This window comes from Oncorhynchus nerka, linkage group LG15 (assembly GCF_034236695.1).
Source record: "Oncorhynchus nerka isolate Pitt River linkage group LG15, Oner_Uvic_2.0, whole genome shotgun sequence".
Taxonomy (NCBI): domain Eukaryota; kingdom Metazoa; phylum Chordata; class Actinopteri; order Salmoniformes; family Salmonidae; genus Oncorhynchus; species Oncorhynchus nerka.
In genome coordinates, this window is record NC_088410.1 from 103,027,034 (window position 1) to 103,045,528 (window position 18,495).

Below are 18,495 nucleotides of genomic sequence, written 5' to 3' on the forward strand. Positions count from 1 at the left end.
AAATCTTCTGTGAAGGCCAATTCAAATCATGTTCCTCTCCCAAAACTACAAACTGATCAGAAATGGTTAGCACTGAAGGTTCAGATCTGCACATATGGTGATACCACTTGGTTATTACAGCCCTGTCACTTGGTTATTACAGCCCTGTCACTTGGTTATTACAGCCCTGTCACTCGGTTATTACAGCCCTGCCACTTGGTTATTACAGCCCTGCCACTAGGTTATTACAGCCCTGCCACTTGGTTATTATAGCCCTGCCACTAGGTTATTACAGCCCTGCCACTTGGTTATTATAGCCCTGCCACTAGGTTATTACAGCCCTGCCACTTGGTTATTATAGCCCTGCCACTAGGTTATTACAGCCCTGTCACTTGGTTATTACAGCCCTGTCACTAGGTTATTATATATAAATAACTGCAGTCAGTGTAGCTATTGAAATAGCATATGGTGAAACGGTGCATCTATAAACATTTACGTCAATGTACAGTAACAATCCAATACCTAATGTTGTTGTTATTGAGGCGCAGGAAGTGCAGAGTGCTCATCTGGTTGATACCAGGGGGAACCGTTATCAGCTGGTTGTGGTCTAAACACAGCTCTGTCATGGAGGTGTAGGTGCCCAAGAAGGACTGTGGCTCCACTCCCTCCCCATCCAGCTTGTTGTGGGACAGGTACAGGTACTCTATCCCCGGCTCCATGTGGGCGAACACAAACCCTGAATTAAAACATAAACACAAGATGAACATTGTATTCCCAGAGGATAGCACTTAAGTATTTATTAAAACACTTCCTGTCCTCAATGGTAAATACCTGGGATCCTCTCAATCTGGTTCCCTACCAAGACCAGGTGGACCAGAGCTCTGGGCAGGTAGGATGGGACCAGGTACAGACGGTTGTAGGACAGGTCAATGGACTCCAGGTTCCTGATGGATGGAGGGGGGGTGTGTGTGTGTGTGTGTGTGTGTGTGTGTGTGTGTGTGTGTGTGTAGAGAGCGAGAGAGAGAGAGAGAGAGCCAACAAATGAAAGAGAAAGGAATGTTATTCCCTGTAAGATTTATTGATGAGAAAAAAAGAAGACTTGTGAGATCTTACTGTTTCCTTACTTGTGGTTGATCCATGCTAGAGGTGCAATCCTGGACTCCTCCAGTCTGTTGTGTCTCAGTGAGATCACGTTCAGGTTAGTGGTTTGGTTGAAGACAGAGTCAGATATCTCTTCTATCAGGTTGTTCTCAAGATAAACCTCCTGCAAAGAAACAGAATGATACAATGAAGAATGGAGATGCTCTGATGAGACCCTTCATTCCTCTGGAAGAGATGCTCTGATGAGACCCTTCGTTCCTCTGGGAGAGATGCTCCGATGAGACCCTTCGTTCCTCTGGGAGAGATGCTCTGATGAGACCCTTCGTTCCTCTGGAAGAGATGCTCTGATGAGACCCTTCGTTCCTCTGGAAGAGATGCTCTGATGAGACCCTTCGTTCCTCTGGGAGAGATGCTCTGATGAGACCCTTCGTTCCTCTGGGAGAGATGCTCTGATGAGACCCTTCGTTCCTCTGGGAGAGATGCTCTGATGAGACCCTTCATTCCTCTGGAAGAGATGCTCTGATGAGACCCTTCGTTCCTCTGGGAGAGATGCTCTGATGAGACCCTTCGTTCCTCTGGGAGAGATGCTCTGATGAGACCCTTCGTTCCTCTGGGAGAGATGCTCTGATGAGACCCTTCGTTCCTCTGGGAGAGATGCTCTGATGAGACCCTTCGTTCCTCTGGGAGAGATGCTCTGATGAGACCCTTCGTTCCTCTGGGAGAGATGCTCTGATGAGACCCTTCGTTCCTCTGGGAGAGATGCTCTGATGAGACCCTTCGTTCCTCTGGGAGAGATGCTCTGATGAGACCCTTCGTTCCTCTCGTGTATACTCAGCATACATAGCTGTTGTTATTGAACATGTTATACTGGGTGTTAATTGAAGCAGGCCTCCATGTCTGTGGTCAGCCCTGACTGTTTGGGTTAGCCATCGTTGGTATGTTTGTTCAGATTGTTTCCCCACAGACAGACCTCAGTGGTAGTTTTAAGGAGAAAATGTCTGACAGAGCCACTCCTTCCTGGCGCCTTGCCTTTAACCAGAGCATGAGAGTGAGTTGTGGAAAATAGTTTTTAAAACTTCTTGACGCGTGTCAGATTTCAATAAAGCTTTTTGGCGAAAGCTATCCAAGCGTTTATGTAAGAACATCTCTCTCAGTAGGTAAAAATATTACAAACAGCTAGCAGCCAAGTAGATTGGTCACAAAAGTCAGAAAAGCAATAAATTAAATCGCTTACCTTTGATGATCTTTGGATGTTTGCACTCACGAGACTCCCAGTTACACAATAAATGTTCCTTTTGTTCCATAAAGATTATTTTTATATCCAAAATAACTCCATTTGTTTGGCGCGTTATGTTCAGAAATCCACAGGCACGAGCGGTCACGACATCGCAGACGAAAATTTGAAATATTATCCGTAAAGTGCGTAGAAGGATGTCAAATGTTTTTTTATAATCAATCCTCAGGTTGTGTTTACAATATATAATCGATAATATGTCAACCGGAATGTAGCTTCTTCCATAGGAGAGAGAGAGAGAAAATGGCTGTTGTGCATGAAAAACTCTGCTGGCACCCAGCCATCCACTGACGCGGTGGGTTCTTTCTCGCTCATTTTTCAAAATAAAAGCCTGAAACTATGTCTAAAGAGTGTTCACAGCTTGAGGAAGCCATGGGAAAATGAATCTGGTTGATATCCCTTTGAATGGAGGCGAGGCATCCAATGGAACAGAGAGCTTTCAGGAAAAACAGCACTTCCTGTTTGGATTTTCCTCAGGTTTTTGCCTGCAATATCAGTTCTGTTATACTCACAGACAATATTTTGACAGTTTTGGAAACTTAATAGTGTTTTCTATCCTAATCTGACCATTATATGCATAGTCTAGTTTCTGGGCCTGAGAAATAGGCAGTTTCAAATGGGTACGTTTTTTTTGCCAAATACGAAAATACTGCCCCCTACACTCAAGAAGTAAGAAAAAGGTTGCAGTTGCATCACCGTTTCATCGAAATGTGTATCGTCCCAGTGAAAATGTACACTGCGTCTATGACTAAAATTGCAGAGAGGTAGCAAAAGAAACAGTGGTCGAAAACATTGAGGAACTACAAAATGTACCTTAGATTTATCCAAGGTTTTTCTATAAAATGTATAAAAGCTCACCAGTAGAGATGGGGGCAAGCCCTGGGGGACGGTCCTGAAGTGGTTTCTGCCCAGACGGAGGTAGGAGAGCTGGGAGAGGGGTCTGAAAGCTAAAGGATCCACGTTGCCTTCACTCAGGAGATTCCCCTCCAACTCCAAGGTCAACAGGTCGCTCAGACCTTCGAGAAATTACACAGAAATTAAAATATTTTCCTATAAAAACGTCTCCCTGAGTTTGTTTATAGTTTCAGACTCTTCCAATAACAATTATGTATGTTTCTGTTGTCAAGGTATTTTAGATTGGAGCACTATATGGCCTGAAACACCCCCAAAAGAAGTTTGAAAAGTAATTTGTATTTTTGTCCAGTAAGTAGCAGCAAGCAAATGAGTTATTTCTTTGTACTACCTTGGAAGCTGTTCTCTTCGATCCCTTTGAGGTGATTCTCGTTGATCTTCAGCTCCTGTATTGTTGATGGGAAGTCTAGTGGGACAGTCTCTAGGAGGTTGTTGTCCAGGTAAAGACGGCTCAGGAACTTCAGGGCCTGAACAACAAACATGAACAATGTCAAATCAAATCAAATCAAATGTTATTTGTCACATACAAATGGTTAGCAGATGTTAATGCGAGTGTAGCGAAATGCTTGTGCGTCTGTGTGTCTGTGTGCGCGCGAGCGCTGGGGTGTTGCGAACGCTAGACGATCAATGTCAGTTGTTTCGTTGACATGTAATAGTAATGGACAATAAAGTTAACCTCTATGCTAATGTGATTAGCATGAGGATGTAAGTAACAAGAACATTTCCCAGGACATAGACATATCTGATATGGGAAGAAAGCTTAAATTCTTGTTAATCTAAATGCACTATCCAATTTACAGTAGCTATTACAGTGAAAGAATACCATGTTATTGTTTGAGGATAGTGCACAGTTCTGAACTTGAAAAGTTATTAATAAACCAATTAGGCACATTTGGGCAGTCTTGATACAACATATTGAACAGAAATGCAATGAGTCATTGGATCAGTTGAAAACTTTGCACATACACTGCTGCCCTCTAGTGGCCAAAGACTAAATTGCAAAGGGGCTGGAATAATACATTACGGCCTTTCTCTTGCATTTCAAAGATGGTTCAGAAAAAATACAAAACAAGGCATGTTTTTGTTCTTTGTATTATCTTTAACCAGATCTAATGTGTTATATTCTCCTACATTAATTTCACATTTCCACAAACTTCAAAGTGTTTCCTTTCAAATGGTACCAAGAAAATACATATCCTTGTTTCAGGTCCTGAGCTACAGGCAGTTAGATTTGGGTGTCATTTTAGGTCCTGAGCTACAGGCAGTTAGATTTGGGTATGTCACTTTAGGTCCTGAGCTACAGGCAGTTAGATTTGGGTGTCATTTTAGGAGAAAATTGAAAAAAGGGGTCCGATCCTTCAATAAACATGTATCATTGACATGTAATAGTATTGGCTAATAAAGGAGATCAATAAACATGTATAATTGACATGTAATAGTATTGGCTAATAAAGGAGATCAATAAACATGTATAATTGACATGTAATAGTATTGGCTAATAATCTGTCATTCTGTCATAGTGGAAACAGTTAAAGAAATTGAAATATTGTACATTGGATTGTAAACTACTCAGTATCAGACCTGGGTGGGTGGGTGTGACCCGTAGCAGTGGGTGGGTGTGACCCGTAGCAGTGAGTGGGTGTGACCCGTAGCAGTGGGTGGGTGTGACCCGTAGCAGTGGGTGGGTGTGACCCGTAGCAGTGGGTGGGTGTGACCCGTAGCAGTGGGTGGGTGTGACCCGTAGCAGTGGGTGGGTGTGACCCGTAGCAGTGGGTGGGTGTGACCCGTAGCAGTGGGTGGGTGTGACCCGTAGCAGTGGGTGGGTGTGACCCGTAGCAGTGGGTGGGTGTGACCCGTAGCAGTGGGTGGGTGTGACCCGTAGCAGTGGGTGGGTGTGACCCGTAGCAGTGAGTGGGTGTGACCCGTAGCAGTGAGTGGGTGTGACCCGTAGCAGTGAGTGGGTGTGACCCGTAGCAGTGAGTGGGTGTGACCCGTAGCAGTGAGTGGGTGTGACCCGTAGCAGTGAGTGGGTGTGACCCGTAGCAGTGAGTGGGTGTGACCCGTAGCAGTGGGTGGGTGTGACCCGTAGCAGTGGGTGGGTGTGACCCGTAGCAGTGGGTGGGTGTGACCCGTAGCAGTGGGTGGGTGTGACCCGTAGCAGTGAGTGGGTGTGACCCGTAGCAGTGGGTGGGTGTGACCCGTAGCAGTGGGTGGGTGTGACCCGTAGCAGTGGGTGGGTGTGACCCGTAGCAGTGAGTGGGTGTGACCCGTAGCAGTGAGTGGGTGTGACCCGTAGCAGTGAGTGGGTGTGACCCGTAGCAGTGAGTGGGTGTGACCCGTAGCAGTGAGTGGGTGTGACCCGTAGCAGTGAGTGGGTGTGACCCGTAGCAGTGGGTGGGTGTGACCCGTAGCAGTGGGTGGGTGTGACCCGTAGCAGTGGGTGGGTGTGACCCGTAGCAGTGGGTGGGTGTGACCCGTAGCAGTGGGTGGGTGTGACCCGTAGCAGTGGGTGGGTGTGACCCGTAGCAGTGGGTGGGTGTGACCCGTAGCAGTGAGTGTGTGTGACCCGTAGCAGTGAGTGGGTGTGACCCGTAGCAGTGAGTGGGTGTGACCCGTAGCAGTGAGTGGGTGTGACCCGTAGCAGTGAGTGGGTGTGACCCGTAGCAGTGAGTGGGTGTGACCCGTAGCAGTGGGTGGGTGTGACCCGTAGCAGTGGGTGGGTGTGACCCGTAGCAGTGGGTGGGTGTGACCCGTAGCAGTGAGTGGGTGTGACCCGTAGCAGTGAGTGGGTGTGACCCGTAGCAGTGAGTGGGTGTGACCCGTAGCAGTGAGTGGGTGTGACCCGTAGCTGTGAGTGGGTGTGACCCGTAGCAGTGAGTGGGTGTGACCCGTAGCAGTGAGTGGGTGTGACCCGTAGCAGTGAGTGGGTGTGACCCGTAGCAGTGAGTGGGTGTGACCCGTAGCTGTGAGTGGGTGTGGTTTGGAAAGAAAACTGTCGATGTTGGCACTCCTGTCACGATAGGGAGTTTCTTGTTAACAAAGTCAAGCTCTATTTTTGTTATAGAAACGTCCTGACTGTCTCTAGATTCTCACCTTAAGGGACCTTGGAAATAGAGAAGAAAAACATACTAATGGAATAAAACAGAGACAAAAACCTGGTTGGTTTCAACCAAGAGGCTTCCAGCAATATAATAACCCTAAGCAAACATCAGAATCCACAAGGAAATGTTTAGCTGACCACAAAATCAACAGTCTCCGGATTTGAATTACATTGACCTTCAGTCGTGGAAGAGTGCAGTTCATAAGAGCAGACAAAGGATATCGAGGATCTGTGAAGATTCTGTATGGAGGAATGGTCTAAGATCTCTCCCATGGTCTAAGATCTCTCCCATGGTCTAAGATCTCTCCCATGGTCTAAGATCTCTGTGTTTTCCAATCTCATAAAACATTTTAGAAAAAGGCTCAGTGTCGTCATCCTCTTAAGGGCAGTATGCTGTAGAAAAAAGGAGATCCAATCATTTTGACCCGTGTCTTTTAAAAATATGTATATTTTGTATCACTTTAAAAAAATATTTCTCTGAGCATATTAGTATAAAATAATATAATCTTCCCCAAAAACATTGTTAAAATGTTACATCCTGAAGGGATTCATGTGAGATGTTTTTGTCACGGGACTGACTACACACAATAACAACCCATAATGTGAAAGCGGAGTGTTTTTTGAAATTGCACTAATTAATAAAAACTGAAAAGATAAAATGTCTTGGGTCAATAAGTATTCAACCCTTTTGTTATGGCAAACCTAAATAAGTTCAGGGGTAACAACGTATCTTAACAAGTCCCATAATAAGTTGAATAGACTCTGTGCAGTAATAGTGTTTAATATGTGTTTTTAAATGAATGACTACCTCATCTGTGTACCCAGACATACAGGTCCCTCAGCCGAGCAGTGAATTTCAAACACAGATTCAACCACAAAGACCAGGGAGGTTTTCCCAATGCCTCGCAAAGAAGAGCACAGATTGGTAGATGGGTAAAAATACAAAAAGCAGACATTGAATATCCATTTGAGCATGGTGAAGTTATTATCAACACACCCAGTCACTAGATACAGGCGTCCTTCCTAACTCAGTTGCCAGAGAGGAAGGAAACTGCTCAGGGATTTCACCATGAGGCCAATGGTGACAAACAGTTAGAGTTTCATGGCTGTGACAGGAGAATACTGAGGATGGATCAACAACATGGTAGTTAATCCACAATACTAACCGGGGGCAAACTACCTGCCCTCCAGGACACCTACACCACCCGATGTCACAGGAAGGCCATAAAGATCATCAAGGACAGCAACCACCCGAGCCACTGCCTGTTCACCCCGCTATCATCCAGAAGGCGAGGTCAGTACAGGTGCATCAAAGCTGGGACCGAGAGACTGAAAAACAGCTTCTATCTCAAGGCCATTAGACTGTTAAACAGCCACCACTAACATTGAGTGGCTGCTGCCAACACTGACTCAACTCCAGCCACTTTAATAATGGGAATTGATGGGAAATTATGTAAAATATATCACTAGCCACTTTAAACAATGCTACCTAATATAATGTTTACATACCCTACATTATTCATCTCATATGTATACGTATATACTGTACTCTATATCATCTACTGCATCCTTATGTAATACATGTATCACTAGCCACTTTAACTATGCCACTTTGTTTACATACTCATCTCATATGTATATACTGCACTCAATACCATCTACTGTATCTTGCCTATGCCGCTCTGTACCATCACTCATTCATATATCTTTATGTACATATTCTTTATCCCCTTACACTTGTGTCTATAAGGTAGTAGTTTTGGAATTGTTAGCTAGATTACTTGTTGGTTATTACTGCATTGTCGGAACTAGAAGCACAAGCATTTCGCTACACTCGCACTAACCTCTGCTAACCATGTGTATGTGACAAATAGAATTTGATTTGATTTGATTTGAGTTTAATGGCTGTGACAGGAGAACACTGAGGATGGATCAACAACATTGTAGTTACTCCACAATACTAACCTAAATAACAGAGTGAAAAGAAGGAAGCCTGTACAGAATAAAAATATTCCAAAACATGCATCCTGTTTGCAACGAGGCACTAATGCAAAAATGTGGCAAAGCAATTCACTTTTGGTCCTGAACACAATATGCACATGTAGATAGGGGTAAAATGACTTGGATAATAAACAAAGAGTAGCAGCAGTGTTTGCATGTCTGGGTCAATATGCGCGTTTTGTGTGTGTGTATGTTGGAGAGTCAGTGTAGAATGTAAGTGTGTGGTTAGAGACCAGTGAGTGTACATTGAGTCTGTTCAAGAGAGTCAGTGCCAAACATATGTATAACTATTTAATGAAATAAGGGGGTCAATGCAAATAGTCCCGGTAACCATTTAGTCTTATGGCTCGGGGACAGAAGCTGTTCAGGAGCCTGTTGGTGTCAGACTTGATAAGCAAGTCTTGACACCAAGCAGAGAGAACGGTCTATGGCTTGGTTGGAGTCTTTAATTTTTTCCAGGCCTTCATTTCACACAGCCTGATAAAGAGAGGTCCTGGATGGAGCTGGGCCCCAGTGATGTACTGGGCTGTCCGCACCACCCTCTGTAGCACCATGCGATCCAGGGTGGTGCTATTAACATAACATTGATGCAATGTAACTCTTACTTAGAAAGCGTGCGGGCTGATGCCAGAAGAGAAAGACTTGTATTATGAAGGTAAGATTCATACTTTCAAGGCGTGTGGAAATGCTTGTTAATTAAGCACTCTTATTTTGAAGGAAAGACTCTTACTTTGAAGGTGTGTGGGGCGATTCCAGCAGTTGTCAACTTATTCTTTCCCAGGTTGATGGACTCCAGGTTGGGGATGCCGTTGAACGCCCCCACTGGGATGGTTGTGATGGAGTTACCTGGTGGTTCAGCACAAGCATTCATATGAAATCCCTTCACATTATTCTCCTCAATGCTTAGATCGTCTAGATCAGGGTTGTCCAACCCTCTCTCTGGAGATCTACAGTCCTGTGGGTTTTCAGTCCAACCCTCTCCCTGGAGATCTACAGTCCTGTGGGTTTTCAGTCCAACCCTCTCCCTGGAGATATACAGTCCTGTGGGTTTTCAGTCCAACCCTCTCCCTGGAGATCTACAGTCCTGTGGGTTTTCAGTCCAATCCTCTCCCTGGAGATCTACAGTCCTGTGGGTTTTCAGTCCAATCCTCTCCCTGGAGATCTACAGTAATGTGGGTTTTCAGTCCAACCCTCTCACTAGAGAACTACAGTCCTGTGGGTTTTCAGTCCAATCCTCTCCCTGGAGATCTACAGTCCTGTGGGTTTTCAGTCCAACCCTCTCACTAGAGAACTACAGTCCTGTGGGTTTTCAGTCCAATCCTCTCCCTGGAGATCTACAGTCCTGTGGGTTTTCAGTCCAACCCACTCACTAGAGAACTACAGTCCTGTGGGTTTTCAGTCCAATCCTCTCCCTGGAGAACTACAGTCCTGTGGGTTTTCAGTCCAACCCTCTCACTAGAGAACTACAGTCCTGTGGGTTTTCAGTCCAACCCTCTCCCTGGAGATATACAGTCCTGTGCGTTTTCAGTCCAACCCTCTCCCTGGAGATCTACAGTCCTGTGGGTTTTCAGTCCAACCCTCTCACTAGAGAACTACAGTCCTGTGGGTTTTCAGTCCAACCCTCTCACTAGAGAACTACAGTCCTGTGGGTTTTCAGTCCAACCCTCTCACTGGAGAACTACAGTCCTGTGGGTTTTCAGTCCAATCCTCTCCCTGGAGATCTACAGTCCTGTGGGTTTTCAGTCCAACCCTCTCACTAGAGAACTACAGTCCTGTGGGTTTTCAGTCCAACCCTCTCACTAGAGAACTACAGTCCTGTGGGTTTTCAGTCCAATCCTCTCCCTGGAGATCTACAGTCCTGTGGGTTTTCAGTCCAACCCTCTCACTAGAGAACTACAGTCCTGTGGGTTTTCAATCCAATCCCAATTTAACACTGATTATACTAATTAGCTGCTCAACAAGACCTTAAATAGCAACTGCCCCTCAAAAAACACAACTAAATCCTTTTGAAAATGGTCAGAAACATTTATTCTAGTGTCAAAATTGACTACAAAGTGAAAATGGGAGTCAGTCTGGTCAAAAACTGAGTTTGGATTCTCAGTGTGTCACAATGAGTAAATGAAGGTTGGGTTTAGATTACAATGACACTATATATACACAAAAGTATGTGGACACCCCTTAAAATTAGTGGATTCAGCTATTTCAGCCACACCCGTTGCTGACAGGTGTATAAAATTGAGCACACAGCTATGCAATCTCCATATGCAAGATGACGCCGACAGAGATGGTCGCCTCGCTTCGAGTCCTTAGGAAACGATGTATTTAGTTTTTAATGGATTATTTCTCATATTGTTACCCCAGAAAATGTTAAGTCTTATTACATACATACAACTATTGGATATAAGAGCAATGTCAACTTACCAAAATTACCACCAGGAATACGACTTTCCCGAATCAGAACCTCTGTTTGGACCACCACCCAGGACAATGGATCAGATCCTCTGTTTGGACCACCACCCAGGACAATGGATCAGATCCTCTGTTTGGACCACCACCCAGGACAATGGATCAGAACCTCTGGACCACCACCCAGGACAATGGATCAGAACCTCTGTATGGACCACCACCCAGGACAATGGATCAGATCCTCTGTATGGACCACCACCCAGGACAATGGATCAGAACCTCTGTTTGGACCACCACCCAGGACAATGGTTCAGATCCTCTGTTTGGACCACCACCCAGGACAATGGATCAGATCCTCTGTTTGGACCACCACCCAGGACAATGGATCAGAACCTCTGTATGGACCACCACCCAGGACAATGGATCAGATCCTCTGTATGGACCACCACCCAGGACAATGGATCAGAACCTCTGTTTGGACCACCACCCAGGACAATGGATCAGATCCTCTGTTTGGACCACCACCCAGGACAATGGATCAGAACCTCTGGACCACCACCCAAGACAATGGATCAGATCCTCTGTTTGGACCACCACCCAGGACAATGGATCGGATCCCTGTAGGCATCCCAAAACAACAGAGCCGCAGAAGAGGCAGACAGAGCGGCCTCCTGGTCAGGCTCCGTAGACTGTGCACATCGCCCACCGCTCCCGAATATACTACTCGCCAATGTCCAGCCTCTTGACATCAAGGTACCCTACCCAGAAACTGTGGATGGTCATTCACACAAAACTGAAAGCGCAAACCACAGCATTTAACCATGGCAAAAGGTCTGGCTGAATATAAACAGTGTAGTTATTCCCTCCGTAAGGTAATCAAACGGGCGAAATGCCGGTACAGGGAAAAAGTGGAGTCGCAATTCAACAGTTCAGACACGAGACGTATGTGGCAGGGTCTACAGGAAATCATGGACTACAAAAAGAAAACCAGCCACGTCAGGGACACCGACGTCACACCCGGCCCTCAACCCGCCCCCCTCCCCCCCCATGTGGTGAAGGTAGGAAACACCATCTCCACTTCGCTGACCCTCAACACTGGGGCCCCATAAGGGTGCGTTCTGAGCCCTCTCCTGTACTCCTTGTTCACCCATGACTGCGTGGCCATGCATTCCTCCAACTCAATCATCAAGTTTGCAGACGACGCTACAGTAGTGGGCTTGACCACCAACAACGACGAGACAGCCTACAGGGAGGAGGTGAGGGCACTCGGAGTGTGCGGTCAGGAAAATAACCTCTCACTCAACGTCAACAAAACAAAGGAGATTATCGTAGACTTCAGGAAACAGCAGAGGGCGCACCCCCGTATCCACATTGAAGGGACAGCGGTGGAGAAGATGGAAAGTTAAGTTCCTCAGATCACAGACATACCGAAATGGTCCACACAGACAGTGTGGTGAGGAAGGCACAACAGCGCCTCTTCAACCTCAGGAGGCTGAAGAAATGTGTCTTGTCACCCAAAACCCTGACAAACCTTTACAGAAGCATGATCAAGAGCATCCTGTCGGGCTGTTTCACAGCCTGGTATGGCAACTGCTCTGCCCTCAACCATAAGGCTCTCCAGAGGGTAGTGAGGTCTGCACAAAGCATCACCGGGGGCAAACATTCTGCCCTCCATGACACCTACAGCACCTACAGTCACAGGAAGACCAAAAAGATCATCAAGGACAACAACCACCCGAGCCACTGCCTGTAACCCTAACCCACTTTAATAAATGGATCACTAGTCACTAGGCAGTTGCAAAGAAAAAAACATATCTCAGACTGGCCAATTAAAATAAAAGATTAAGATGGATAAAAGAACAGACACTGGACATAGGTACTCTGCCTAGAAGGCCAGCATCCCGGAGTCGCCTCTTCACTGTTGACGTTGAGACTGGTGTTTTGTGGGTACTATTTAATGAAGCTGCCAGTTGAGGATTTGTGAGGCGTCTGTTTCTCAAACTAGACACTCTAATGTACTTGTCCTCTTCCACAGTTGTGCACCGGGGCCACTCACTTCCGAGTTCCAAACTGCCTCTAAGCAACGTCAGCACATGAACTGTTAGTCGGAAACATCATGAAATGGTTTTCTATGGCTGAGCAGCCACACACAAGCCTAAGATCACCATATGCAATGCCAAGCGTCTGCTGGAGTGGTGTAAAGCTCGCCACCATTTGACTCTGGAGCAGTGGAAACGCAGTCTTTGGAGTGATTAATCATGCTTCACCATCTGGCAGTCCAACGGACAAATCTGGAGGCTGTTATAGCAGCAATGTTCCTACATCTAGTGGAAAGCCTTCCCAGAAGAGTGGAGGCTGTTATAGCAGCAATGTTCCTACATCTAGTGGAAAGCCTTCCCAGAAGAGTGGAGGCTGTTATAGCAGCAATGTTCCTACATCTAGTGGAAAGCCTTCCCAGAAGAGTGGAGGCTGTTATAGCAGCAATGTTCCAACATCCTAGTGGAAAGCCTTCCCAGAAGAGTGGAAGAGTGTTATAGCAGCAAAGAGGGGACCAACTCCATATTAATGCCCATGATTTTTGTAATGAGATGTTCAACAAGAAGGTGTCCACATACTTTCGCTCATGTAGTGTATGTTTAGGTCTTCTGTGTACAAAACGGAAGGGTATAAAAATCCACTAGCGATGCACTTACAGGTTCATCCAACACTTTGAGGTTCTACGGTCTGAGGCAGTGGGTAAATAACAAGCGACTTTCAAGTGCAACTTTATACAATATTTTGGGAAACCACTCAGTTTTAAAACTACAACATTTTCTCTCAGCCCCTCAGGTGAAATGTGTAGAGCTGCAGGAAGTTAACTGTTATTTCCCTCCAAAAATGGGACCCTGCGAAGCCACCGCTGTGTGTTTAGAATAACTGTCGTACTCAGCATGACTTCGTGTCCTGCAAGTCAAAACATGGTCCAAAGGCTAAACTCTCATAGCCTTTATTGTCTAATTATGCAAAGTATCCAAAACGGCAGCATGGAAAAATATTTATCCTCGGGTTCATATTCCCCCCTCAGTTTTTACACCTGTTAACTTTAGTCCCTGTGGCCATATTAGGTATTACCAAACACACTACTCCCTTCTCAATAAAGGGATTGTTTTAGTTGTGAATGTAATTCCTATCTGGCTACAGAGACTAAATAGAAGTTGATGACCTGTAATCTCTGTATTGGCCTGTAACAATGTTCAGGGAAGGGTAACATACACAGACTTACCCTCCAGACTTAGGGACTTGAGCTCAGGGATGTTGAGAGGAGGGAAGTTGGTCAGTTTAGCGTTCTCACACGTCACAGTGACATCAGAGATATCACAACCTAGCGGGAGGGTGATCCCAGGTCTATGTACCACCACCTCTTTTCCATCCTCCTCTTCTCTGTCAGTGGGCTTGGCTAGGGGAGGAGGAAGGAGGTCCTCTTCGGTCGGCTCATCTGGAAACATTTGGAAAACATCTCCTCTCAGCAGCCACTCCATCTCCTCCTCTTCGTCCTCCTCTTCTTCTTCTTTTTCTTCCAGCTCTGCTAGTTCCCTCAGTTTCTCCTTTAGCTCCTCCTCATGTCTTCTCCTCTCCTCCTCCAGCTTCCTCTCCCGCTCCTTCATGGCCACCTCCTCCTTTAGTCTCCTTGCCTCTTCCTGCCTCCTCTCTTCCTTCTCCATTTGCAGCCTCTCCTCCTCCTGCCTCCTCCTCTCCTCCTCCTGCCTCCTCCTCTTCTCCTCCTGCCGCCGCCGCTGTCTCTCCGCCTCCTCCTTCTGTTTCTTCCTCCTCTTTTCCTTCTCGAGGAGGCGCTGCTCCTCCTCTCTATTCAGGAGCTCAATCTCGGCCTTGGTGCGGGTCACCACGGGGTCAAGGATTGGGTCAAGGTCAGGGGTCACAGAGTCAGGGTCGTTGGCTACCGGGGAATCGCCAGAGAAGTCAAGGACATCACCACGGGAAGCTGGCCCAGCCAATCAGAACCACAGAGTGTTAGAGAGGAGGACGGAGAAGGGAGGGAGGGGAAAGAGGGAAGCAGAAATGGCCCAGTGAGAATTCATGTCTCCATCAATGATCATTTAAAAAGCACTGCTATTCCAGATGAGTTGTTATGTATAAACTGAGCAGTTTAATAAGAGTCTGGAAGCAGCAGTTGTGATGTGTGTAGCATGAATGTGTGTGTGTGTGTAGCATGAATGTGTGTGTGTAGCATGAATGTGTGTGTGTGTGTGTGTGTGTGTGTGTGTAGCATGAATGTGTGTGTGTAGCATGAATGTGTGTGTGTGTGTGTGTGTGTGTGTAGCATGAATGTGTGTGTGTAGCATGAACGTGTGTGTGTAGCGTGTGTGTGTGTGTGTAGCATGAATGTGTGTGTGTAGCATGAATGTGTGTGTGTAGCATGAATGTGTGTGTGTGTGTGTGTGTGTGTAGCATGAATGTGTGTGTGTAGCATGAATGTGTGTGTGTAGCATGAATGTGTGTGTGTAGCATGAATGTGTGTGTGTAGCATGAATGTGTGTGTGTAGCATGAATGTGTGTGTGTGTGTGTGTGTGTGTGTAGCATGAATGTGTGTGTGTAGCATGAATGTGTGTGTGTGTGTGTAGCATGAATGTGTGTGTGTAGCATGAATGTGTGTGTGTAGTGTGTGTGTGTAGCATGAATGTGTGTGTGTAGCATGAATGTGTGTGTGTGTGTGTGTGTGTGTGTGTGTGTGTGTGTGTGTGTAGCATGAATGTGTGTGTGTGCGTGTAGCATGAATGTGTGTGTGTGCGTGTAGCATGAATGTGTGTGTGTGTAGCATGAATGTGTGTGTGTGTGTGTGTGTGTGTGTGTGTGTGTAGCATGAATGTGTGTTCGTAGCATGAATGTGTGTGTGTGTGTAGCATGAATGTGTGTATGTAGCATGAATGTGTGTGTGTGTGTGTGTGTGTGTGTGTGTGTGTAGCATGAATGTATATGTGTATCTGTCTATGCATGTGTACTAAGGTGCAGAGAGTCAGTGCAGATGTCGAGTTCAAGCGTTCAGCAGTCTGATGTCTGAATAATACTGGGAATTTATGTTAATGCCCTTTTAGTGTAAAAGCTGTTTGAAAAGTCTGCCTGAAACTTCAGCCTGTTTTGGTGGGATGGAGTTTTGGCCTACCTGGTTAAATCACTAGGTGGTAAAATAGTTCATAAACTAATAAGAAAGAGAGTTCCAAACCTCTGCCAATAACAGCTAGTTTTGTAAATAAGAATAAGAATTAGTTCCTAACTGACTTGCCTAGTTAAACAAAATATATGTTTTCAGTTTTCCCCTCCCCCACTCAAAAAATCATAGCAAAATTATTGTTTGAGAAATTGTTCTTTTTGAAGAAGCAATTTTGATTTATTTTTTACTTTGTTTTAAATTTAAAAAGTCAAAAATATCACAGTAAGGTACTTAAATTGTTACCTAGAAATGATTGGATATTGAGATTTAAAAAAATAACTGTACTGGACCTTTAACCTCTTCAACCTATGGGGCGCTATGTCATTATTGGATAAAAAAACGTGCCCGTTTTAAGCGCAATATTTTGTCACGAAAAGATGCTCGACTATGCATATAATTGGCAGCTTTGGAAAGAAAACACTCTACCGTTTCCAAAACTGCAAAGATATTATCTGTGAGTGCCCCAGAACTGATGCTACAGGCGAAACCAAGATGAAACTTCAAACAGGAAATGAGCAGGATTTTTGACGCTCTGTTTTTCATTGTCTCCTTATATGGCTGTGAAAGCGCCACGAATTAGCCTGCCCTGTTTCTCCAAGTTGTCTGCAGCATTGTGACGTATTTGTAGGCATATCATTGGAAGATTGGCCATAAGAGACTACATTTACCAGGGGTCCGCCCAGTGTCCTTTGTTGAAATTGTTGCGTAATCTCCAAGATGCACGCATTCATCCATGTGATTGAGACAGAGAGGAGACTTCCAGAAATGATATATCATGAAGAGATATGTGAAAAACACCTTGAGGATTGATTCTAAACAACGTTTACCATGTTTCAGTCAATATTATGGAGTTAATGTGGAAGAAAGTTTGGCGTTTGGATGAATGAATTTTCGTTTTTTTTTGGTAGCCAAACATGACGCAGAAAACGGACCGATTTCTCCTGCACAAATAATCTTTCAGGAAAAACTGAACATTTGCTATCTAACTGAGTCTCCTCATTGAAAACATCCGAAGTTCTTCAAAGGTAAATTATTTTATTTGAATGGTTTTCTGGTTTTTGTGAAAATGTTGCCTGCTGAATGCTAACGCTAAATGCTATGCTAATGCTAAATGCTGTTACACAAATGCTTGTTTTGCTATGGTTGAGAAGCATATTTTTGAAAATCTGAGATGACAGTGTTGTTAACAAAAGGCTAAGCTTGAGAGCTAGCATATTTATTTCGTTTCATTTGCGATTTTCATGAATAGTTAACGTTGCGTTATGGTAATGAGCTTGAGGCTGTATTCACGATCCCGGATCCGGGATGGCTCGACGCAAGAAGTTAAGCTAAGTTACGCTAGATAATGATACCCTTTAACACAACCACGTCATTCAGACAAACACCTACCTGTGTCCATACAGACGGGACAGCACTCGCCAGAGGGGGTGTAGGGGAAGTGACATCGATGAGGAGGACATGTGACCTCGTCACACAGCACCTCCCCTCCGCTACACAGACAGGTAACACACGGCTTGGGGGACCAGACGGCCTGCTCAAACATGGTGATGCCCTGGTACACACACTGGCCCTTTTTACCTGCGGGAGAGATGGGGAAGGGCAGGGTTTGTTAGGAGATGCTAGGTGACACACGGCTTGGGGGACCGGTGGCCTGATCAAACCATAGAAATGTATAGAGATCTCTACTTGGAAATAACATTTTGTTGCATGAACATTGCCATCAAAGATATTAATAACTAACCCAAGATAATTCATATGTGTCGTTTCCAATGGGAGCAAATGAAGCATTGTGGGAAAAACAATCAAGTCGGTTAAGGAATACTCTGTGAAGTACGCGTGTGCAGTAACTATAGTCGCTGTGGAACTCCTTGTAAACAATGCCATTTTTTAAAACTTTGGCAAAGGGTCAATTCTACAAAACTTTGTGCACTTTGTGTGTAACAGATCCTAGTTTTGGGAACAGAAAACTGTGAGAAAAATTGTGAGAATGTCGGCTCAATTCCATCTCGCTCCATACTCTCCCGCGGCCGGCCACTGGGATTCCATTCCTCACCATATTTGGTGGGGAATGGAAAATCCAACCAGATGTTTCAGATTTATACATCCATTGAAACATCTGGCTCCTTGTTCTGGAAAATCCAACCAGATCCAACTCCTTGTTCTGTCTGTGTTGCCATTGAGGGCCACCATTTTAAAGTAGTTAGCTGGGTGGGGATTCCAATTGGTTGGGAGGCGTCAGCCAATGATCAGAGCATTGTCTTCTGTAAGTAAGCATTTCACTGTAAGGTCTACCTAGTGGTCTAGTGGTCACAATAAATACATGGCACAAGACCTGGTTCAATAAATCCTCAATGCTGTCACGCCATAATGGCACAGATAAATTGAGAACTCTTTCCTTCTCTACGACTCCAACATGAAGGGACAGCGGTGGAGGGGCTGAAACAGGCCTTGGCATACATATGCCCTTCTTAGCCGGGGGAGGGAAAGACACAGAA

At 45.3% G+C, this 18,495-nt stretch overlaps 1 protein-coding gene across 1 annotated transcript in view; it reads right to left on the bottom strand.

Annotated features, from left to right (window-relative positions):
- The window catches only part of LOC115124709 (extracellular matrix protein 2), a 49,862-nt gene that overhangs the window by 2,061 nt on the left and 29,306 nt on the right, over positions 1–18,495 (bottom strand). Inside the window, exons 3-10 of the mRNA XM_065002111.1 lie at positions 17,390–17,578; positions 14,056–14,772; positions 9,118–9,233; positions 3,618–3,753; positions 3,233–3,390; positions 1,104–1,243; positions 811–923; positions 502–715 (exon numbers count right to left, since the gene is read on the bottom strand). Of these exons, the coding sequence (XP_064858183.1) occupies positions 502–715; positions 811–923; positions 1,104–1,243; positions 3,233–3,390; positions 3,618–3,753; positions 9,118–9,233; positions 14,056–14,772; positions 17,390–17,578 (1,783 nt within the window). The remainder of the gene's footprint in view (positions 1–501; positions 716–810; positions 924–1,103; positions 1,244–3,232; positions 3,391–3,617; positions 3,754–9,117; positions 9,234–14,055; positions 14,773–17,389; positions 17,579–18,495) is intronic.